The 8,989-nt window shown below is 38.0% G+C and overlaps 1 protein-coding gene across 1 annotated transcript in view; it reads left to right on the top strand.

The window, feature by feature from the left end:
* The window catches only part of RNF115 (ring finger protein 115), a 103,915-nt gene that overhangs the window by 67,830 nt on the left and 27,096 nt on the right, over window positions 1-8,989 (top strand). The window contains exon 4 of the mRNA XM_006861323.1: window positions 2,243-2,454. Within this exon, the coding sequence (XP_006861385.1) occupies window positions 2,243-2,454 (212 nt within the window). The remainder of the gene's footprint in view (window positions 1-2,242; window positions 2,455-8,989) is intronic.

Below are 8,989 nucleotides of genomic sequence, written 5' to 3'. Positions count from 1 at the left end.
CAAGATGGTGGCTCTGGGAGCAGCTGAGCATCTTGAGTTAGAAAGCAATAAATTTCTTGCTTCTGCTACAGATTCCCCCAGCTGTAAGCCTTTCCAACCTTCTAAATATTCCTTTATATGTGGTTCAGAGTTCTGGCACCATCCCCTGAGCCTGCTTGGTCCAGAATTCTGTGTTGTTGCTGATGGAGCTCCTCACTGCACGTCTACCTGATCCGCCATCTTGTTTGTTCTCCCCCTAAAGCTATTCTTCTCTTTAGTGTTGATGTGATATAATTTGTTTGGTGTGCTCTTTTATCCTGTGTTCTCTGTTCAGCATGCATTATTATTTTAGAATGAAAATGGGTCACAAATTCTTTGACTGACTGTTACTGCTAGTTTGTACTAATTTGCAGTTTCCAAAACAAATAGCAAAATGCTTCCTTCTGATGCTGAAGTTGTTTCTAAGCTTGACCTGCAGAATTTTTACATATATTAGGTGTGATAGCAATTGGCAGTCACCTATATTAAGTGGCACTGTAGGATAAGCACTGGACTTCTAACCACAAGACCAGTGGTTCAAATTTACCAGCTGCTTCTTGGAAATCCTGTACAGGGTCGCTATGAATCAGAAACGACTCAACAGCACTTAATAACAACAACAAATTTTATAATTATGAAGGTAGATTATTGATATTATGAACTTGGTGCTTGACACTTTTGGTCAAGATTAAAAAATGTTTAGTTTTTACATGAAATATAATGAGAATGATGTTTACTTAGAGAGTTTTTGTTTTGTTTTTTAGCAAATGTCACAGAACTGTATGATACAGTAAGGAAATTTTAAATTTCTTTCTATAGTTAACTTAAGTGAAATGATTGAAAAAATAGAGAGGGCTGCTTATAATTTGGGATTTCTTTGGGTCAAGAAAAGCCTAGCATTCTAGACCACTTTCCAGACTAGAAACCAGAATCTCTAACAGATGAAGGCATTCACTAGAGAGCAAAGGTAAAATAAAGTCCAATACTCTTAAGTACAAATGGCACTTAAAATGGAAAGGTGCCTCACTAGTAGTTAGTGAAGTCTTATTCATGTTTAATATGTATCTTATTTTTTTTACTTTCAGACTGATAATTAGAACTTTTGCCAATTTTTAACAGTGTTGGCAAGAGTGTGTGAGAATGTAAAGTCTCATGCTCTGTTGGTTGGAAGATAAATTGTTACAGCCCTCTGGAGGGTAGTTTGGAGGTGCAGTGAAACCTGTGAGCTGAAACATGACCTTGGACTGCCTGTTAAACTGACTTGATAGCACTTAACAACAAGTCACTGGCATATCATGGTTCTGTTGTTGTTGTTAAGTGCCATCGAGTTGGATCCGACCTGTAGTGACCCTGTAGTCATTGCAGTTCAAATGACTTTGCAGTCTGGCGCATTTACCCACAGCGCCACACCAGGACTCCAGACCACTAATAAAGAAACTCTTGTAGAAGATGTAGTCAGGAATGTTCCTGGCAGTTCTGTTTGTAATAGTACAAAGCTAGGAAACAACCCATATATTTATTGCTAGGAAGAATGTTTTAAAAATTGTGGTAAAATTTGAGACAGGTTCTAGGTCAAGAAGTATTTCATACACATCTGCTTTGTAGGACCGATGCTATGGTATATACATGTAAATATATCCAGTTATTTAAATCTTAGATTATTCCACAGTGAGCATGTGGATGCCATTTGTGACAAAATTCAAGGTTATAATTGATCTGAATGCTTGATTCTGCTTTGGACAGAAGTCCCTGATCACTTTGGCTCATATGTATAGTTCAGAAGGGGAAATTGGTCAGAGGCACGTGTAAGGAAAGGCTCCAACTATTGGCTTTCCTGTTTCTATATGAAGGAAATTATATTTCTCAATTTATAAGTTTTCCCTTGCTGTGAATGCATTTTCAAAGATTTCTCTTTTTACCTCTATGAAATTGAATGTATATATGTTTTAATTTTTGTTATTGTAAGTGCCGTCAAGTTGGTTCTGACTCATGGCAACCCGGTATAAGGTCTGAGGAATGGCTGGTGAGTTTGAACCACTGACCTTGTGATTCAAACTGACCTGTGGTCCTGTGCTTATCCTACAGATACATATATATCTTTATTTTGTAGCTGCTGAATTTCAAAGGTTAAAAGTTATTCCTCAGTATTTCTTATTCCCCTGTTTCTGATCTCTTTTTCTTATTTTTGAAACCAGTAATGTGGTTTGTTTGTGGTTTTTACTAGTTTTGGGACCACTTGGATGAAACGATGTTTTTCCAAGAATTTGGACCATTTCTACGTAGCAATCCACTGGACCAAGATAGTAGAGCCAACGAGAGGGGCCATCAAACTCACACTGACTTCTGGGGACCTAGCCGTCCTCCACAACTGCCAATGACTCGGAGATACAGATCCCGAGGAAGTACTCGGCCTGAAAGATCCCCAGCTATTGAAGGGTAAGTGCAAAGTTATAGTTGTTGTAAGTTCTCTTTAAGGGTAGTTTTCTCTTTTTAAGATTCTCATGCTTATATTTGTGGATAAGATGCAGATATATGTTGTTGTTAAGTGCTAATGAGTTGGTTCTGACTCATAGCAACCCTGTATAGGGTTTCCAAGGAGCAGTTTAAACCAACTGTGTGGTCCAGTGCTTATCCTACAGTGCACACCAGGACTATATAGGTACACGTTGTTGTTAAGTGCCATCGAGTCGGTTCTGATTCATAGCGACCCTGTATAGGGTTTCCAAGGAGCGCCTGGTGAGTTTGAACCACCGACCTTGTGGTTCAAACCGACCTTGAGGTCGAGTGCTTGTCTTATGGCACCACACCAGGACTCCATATAGGTATATGTTATTGTTGTTATGTGCTGTAGAGTCGGTTCTGACTCATAGCGACCCTGTACAGGGTTTCTGAGGCTGTAAATTTTTATGGGAGCAGAAAACTTCATTTTTCTCCTGTGGAACAGCTGGTAGTTTCGAACTGCTGACCTTGAGGTTCTCAGCCTGATTCGAAACCACTACGCTACCAGAGATGGGATGAAAATGAAGCTACATTGAACGTCTCTACTCACCTAGTATCAGTTAATGAATGCTAATAAACTTAATGGTGATGAAACTAATGATACAGGTCTCTGGTTAACATTTTTATTAATGTCTTAAATAATAAATAGATTATATGTTTATTAAAATTATAGAAGATACTGAAATATATCAAATATATTGGATGATATTAGGGTTCAAAAAGATCTCAGCAAATCAGAGCAGTGGACAATATAAAATTTAATAGGAATAAATATAAATCTTGTGAGTATAAAAATATGCATTCAGTAAATGTTTATTTTGTTTGATGTATGGAACGCTTTACTGGACACTGGTGGCGCAGTGATGAGCATAACAGACAGTAGACACTGAGATTGTGAATCCAGGTGGTGGAGGAATAGTGAACATGAATTGTTTTAAATGCATAGGACTGTGTTTCATGCTTTCTCTGCTCTGTCTTATTTCATCTGTTTGAAGTAGTAGCTGCTATGTTAAACTTATTTCATATAAGGGTAAGCTGAGACTCAGAGATAAAGTAACAGTAATTACTGGAGCCAGGACTTAAACCCAGGGCTGTATGAATTGTGCTGTCTATATGGCATCCACTAGACACTTGTGGCGGTATCAGTTTAAATTTAAATTAAATAGAATTCAAAATTCCTCATTAGCAATAAAAACATATTAAGTGCCCAGTAGCCACATGTAATTAATAACTACCATATTTGACAGCATAGATTTTACATGTTCATCATTTCAGAAAGTTCTGCTAGACTGTGGCTTTCTAGAATCTGTACTTTTTTCCTCCCACACCTGTTGTTGTTGTTACATGCCATCTACTGGATTCCTAGTTACAGCGATCCTATGCACGACAGAAAGAAAAATTGGCTGATTAGGAATAAAATTGTTTGAACCCATTGTTGTGTTTGAACCCATTGTTGCAGCCACTGTGTCAGTCATCTCATTGGAGGTCTTCCTCTTTTTCACTAACCCACTACTTTGCCAAGCATGATGTCCTTCTCCAGAGACTGGTTCTCCCTTATGTCCAAAGTATGTGAGACAGAGTCTTGCCATAATTGTTTCCAAGGAGCTTTCTGGCTGCAAGTCTTCCAAGACAGATTTATTTGTTTTTTTGGCAGTCTAGTCCAAGGTACTTTCAGTTTTCTTCAGCAATAAATATTTTGAACGCCATCAATTCTTCTATGGCCTTCCGGTCTTCCTTATTCATTGTCCAGCTTTTGCATGCATATAAGGTGTGTGAAATACTATGACTTGGATCAGGTGCACCTTAGTTCTCAGGGTGATATCTTTGCTCTTTTACATTTTAAAGAGGTCTTTTGCCGAAGATTTGCCTAATGTAATACAGCATTTGATTTCTTGACTGCTGCTTCATTGCTTGGTTGTACATTCAAGCAAAATGAAGTCTTTGACAGCTTCATTCTTTTCACCATTTATCATAATGTTATTTATTGCTTCAGTTGTGAGGATTAAATTTTTTTTTTTTTAATTTACATTGAGGTGCAGTCCATCCATACCTAGACTTAACCATTAACATTTTACTATATTACTATATTTGTTTTATCATATATTTATCTGCCTGCTCATTAATTCATTTAGATTTTGTATATTTCAAAGTAAGTTGCAGGCATTCCTTCTTAGAACAAATACATAGGCTATGGGAAAAATGATTTATTGGGATTACCTTGGACAATTAACACCTGTCACTGTCACAGCTGTTTGTATAGCCTGTTTTAATAGTTTGTATTCTGCTCCAGTTTCACTGAATATAGATTACTTTCCTTTCTACTTGGGTTTTTGGACCCCAACTAAATCCTTATGTCATATGTACCTTTTTTCCCCTCCCACCCACTAAATTGCCAAGCTTAAATAATTGTTTTGATTTATTTTTCTTTGCTCCTCCTCTGGGGGATGGTTCCTGTGCCCAACTTCTCTTTATTCACTTTGCCCTCTTGTTTCCTGAAAATAGAGGGTCTTTGTTTTCTTCAAGGCCAGCTCCTCTCTGCATGTTCCTGACCTTTCCCTACATATTTCTTCTGGAGTTTTGTCACCCATTTTCCTGTCTGTACTTCCTTTTCCCTTTTCCTCTTGGCCACCTTTTTACCCTTTAGCTTTGTGGGTTTTCAGTTCTGGCTGTGTCACTGAGGATATATTTTTTTAAATAGTGGTAGATGGACTCCACCGGCAAAGATTCTGATTTAATTGGTCTGGAGTGGGGCACAGGCATTGATAATTTTTAACACAGGCATTGATAATTTTTAAAAGCTTCTGAGGTGATTTTGATTGTAGTCAGGATTGGGAACCCTTGATGTAGTTTTTGCTGAATCTATTTTCTTCCCATCTCAATAAAATTTCTTAAGAGCAGCCTGTGTTTACTTTGTGTACCTTTCTCATCTTCCACTGTTCTCCGTCTGTTAGAATTCACTATAATCACTGGGCCCCTTCTAATTACAGTCCCAGTGGATTATTTTAAATCTTTATTGTATGGACCCAATTCAGTGAATTCAACATTTTTGGGTCTCTTCCCCCCCCCCCCCAAGTTCTCTACTTTTCAACTTCTAGGATAGGACATTGCCTTGATGTACCTCTTTTTTTTTTTTTTTTAAATGCTTGATTTACCTCTTGTCTTACATTTCTTTCTTGTACTAGTTGCCTTTGACTTAATTCTGCCTTGTGACGGCATGTGTGTGTCCCAGTAGAACTGTGCTCTGTCAGGTTTTCAGTGACTGAATTTTTAGAAGCAGACCACTAGACCTTTTTTCCACATTGCATGGGTGGACTCACATTTCAGGCCTTTCGGTTAGCAGTTGAGTGCATTGATGATTTGTACTACCTTGTACAAATGTGCCTTGTGGGTGCTTCCAAAATACTGGTTTTCCCAAAGTGTTTCCCTGATTCTGCATTTCTTCTTATTCTACAAAAATGTTTCTCAGTTGACATTGTTGACATTCTGGACTGGGTAATTCTTTTTTGTGGTGGGTTCTGTGCATTTTAGGATATTTAGCAGCATCCCTGGCTTCTACCTTCTAAATGCAAATAGCACCACTTCCCCCCAGTTGTGACAACTGAAAATGTGTCCAGACATTTAAATATGTCCCCTGGGGGCAAAATTATCTTGTTGAGAATCACTGTTCTGACAGTGCTGTGTGGCTGTTCTCTCAATTCCTATCAATAGTTTTCTACCTAAATCTTAAAGAGCCTCAAATCAGTATTTTTATTCTGACCTTTCTACCTAATTTAAGACTTGAATATACAACCTCTTGCTAGACATTCCATTTGGATGTTCCATCCATACTCTTTATTCATAGAGATGAAAATGAAACCCTTTTCTTTCCAAATCTAATTCCTTTTTTTTTTTCTTTTTTCTTAATGCCTGATTTTGATTGGTGGTGCCGCTCTTTGCCTAGTAGAGAACTAGTGAGTTGGTGTTTCTTTTTAAGTATGCCTGCTTTTGATTCCCAACACGTTACATTATCATGCTAAGACAGCTTTCTTTTATTCCTAATTTATTAAGGGTTTTTAATTTGTAATGACTAATGATTTTATTGGACTTCTGGTGTGGTGCTGTAGGATAAGCACTGGCTTGCGAACCATAAGGTTAGAGGTTCAAACCCATCAGCTACTCTTCAGAAATCCTATACAGGGTCACTGTGAGTCAGAATTGACTCGAAGACATTTAACAAGAACACAAGAACAATGCTTTTATTGGAGTGCTGTAGGATAAGCACTAGACCACAAGGGCAGTTTTGAATTGCAAGGTTGGCAGTTCAAACCTGCCAACCGCTCCTTGGAAACCACTCTATACGGGGTTGCTATGACTCGGAATTGACTTAACAAAAACAACAGTGATTTTATTAAATACCCTTTGCAGTTCTACAAATTACCATAGATTTTTTTCTCTTTTAAATAATTAATGAATGTTATTCATTGATTTTCTAATGTTGAACCAACACTGCAAACTTGAAATATAGGCCACTTGGTCAAGGAGCATTAATCTTTTAATACACTATTAGAGTTGGTGTAGGAGTCTTGGTGGGGCAGTGTAGCATAAGCACTGGACTGCTAACCGCAGGGTCAGTAGTTTAAACCCATTAGTTGCTCCTTGAAACCCCTACACAGGGTCACTATGAGTTGGAACTGACTCAGCAGCTCCTAACAACAGCAACAGAGTAGATTTGCTCATTATTTTTGTCATTTTGTTTTAGATTTTTGCATCTATTTTGATGGGTCTATAATTTTGTGTTGTCTTTATCAGGTTTTAATATCAGGATTATGTTTGTTTCATAGAACAAACTGTTAAAATTTGTTTTCTTTTTATGCTTGGAGATAGTTTAAATAACATAGGGCTTTTACTGTTCCTTAAAGGTTTGATAAAACTTACTTGTAATTCCATCTGGGTTTGGCATCTTTTTGGAAACCAGATCTGTTACAAACTTTTCATTTACTGCTGGGTTGATGAGTGGTGTTTTATTCATCTCTGTATTACCACCTTCTATCACAATGTATGTTCCATACAGATCAAACTCAACCTACAGCCATTGAGTCCAGTCTCACTCCCGGAAACACTATATAGGGTTTCTGAGACTGTAAATCTTTGTGGGAGCCAACAGCCTCATCTTTTTCCCAAGGATCCATTCTGGGTTTGAATCACCGGTTTTGTATTTAGCAGTCCAGTGCTTATTCTACAGTGCCACCAGAGCGTTGTCTGTTTTATAGTAGATACTAAACATATTTATGTAGAGTAATTATAATTATGTTTCTAAGAAGTATGTGGAACATTTGAATTAGTAGTAATAATAGTTAAGAGTGTATACCAGACTATAGTCTAAGAAATTTGCAAGTATTAATTTGTTTAATCCTGGTGTGGCGCTATAGGATAAGCACTAGAATGTGTACCACAGGTTGTTGGTCCACCAGCTCTCCTAGAAAACTCTCTACAGGGCGCTAAGAGTTGGAAATGAGTCTATGGCACTTACTAACTACATAATCCTTTGGGAAACCAAACCATCGAGTCGATTCTGACTCATAGCAACCCTGTAGGACAGAGTATAACTGCCCCATAGTGTTTGCAAGGCTGTAAATCTTTTAGAAAGCTAACTGCCTCATCTTTCTTCTGTTAGGTGTGTCTGGTGGGTTGGAACTGCTGACCTTTTAATTAGCAATTGAGAGTTTAATGATTGCTCTGCCAGAGCTTCTAATTTAAAGGAGTTATGAGTTCATTAGTTCTTAACAGTTCTGATGTTTGAAGTTTTTTGATTAGGGCTTAGTCTTATTCCATAATTATTTCTTACAGAAATGACTCTGTATAGTTCTTGTTTCTTCCCTCTGGGCTCTTGATACTACCCTCTGAGTCGTTCTTTCTAGCCCATGAAAAGGCGTTCATGTTATTGCTAGGTGCCATCGAGTTGGTACTGACTCTTAGTAATCCTATGCACAACAGAACGAAACACTGCCCAGTCCTGTGCCAACTTCACAATCGTTGCTACATTAGTACGCATTGCTCCTGCCTTTTTGCCTATCCATCTCATTGGGGGTCTTCCTCTTTTTCTCTGACCCTCCATTTTACCAAAGATGATATCCTTATCCAGGGACTGATCTCTCCTGACAATATGTCTGGAGTATGAGAGATGAAGCCATCCTGGCTTCCAAGGAGCATTCTGGCTGTACTTCTTCCAACACAGATCTGTTTTTTCTTTTGGCAGTTCATGGTACTTTTAATATTCTCCTCCAACACCATAGCTCAAATGCGTTGATTCTTCTGTGGTCTTCCTTATTCACTCGCCAACATTCACATGCATATCAGGTTATTGAAAATAACCCTGGCTTGGGTCAGGTGCACCTTAGTTTTCAAACTGACATCTTTGCTCTTCAACACTTTAAAAAAGAGGTCTTATGCAGCATATTTGCCTAATGCAATAGGTTGTTTGATTTCTTGACTG

Source organism: Chrysochloris asiatica, unplaced genomic scaffold, assembly GCF_000296735.1.
Source record: "Chrysochloris asiatica unplaced genomic scaffold, ChrAsi1.0 scaffold00042, whole genome shotgun sequence".
NCBI lineage: Eukaryota > Metazoa > Chordata > Mammalia > Afrosoricida > Chrysochloridae > Chrysochloris > Chrysochloris asiatica.
Note: the sequence above shows the minus strand (reverse complement) of the source record. Positions and strands in the feature narration are given on the sequence as shown.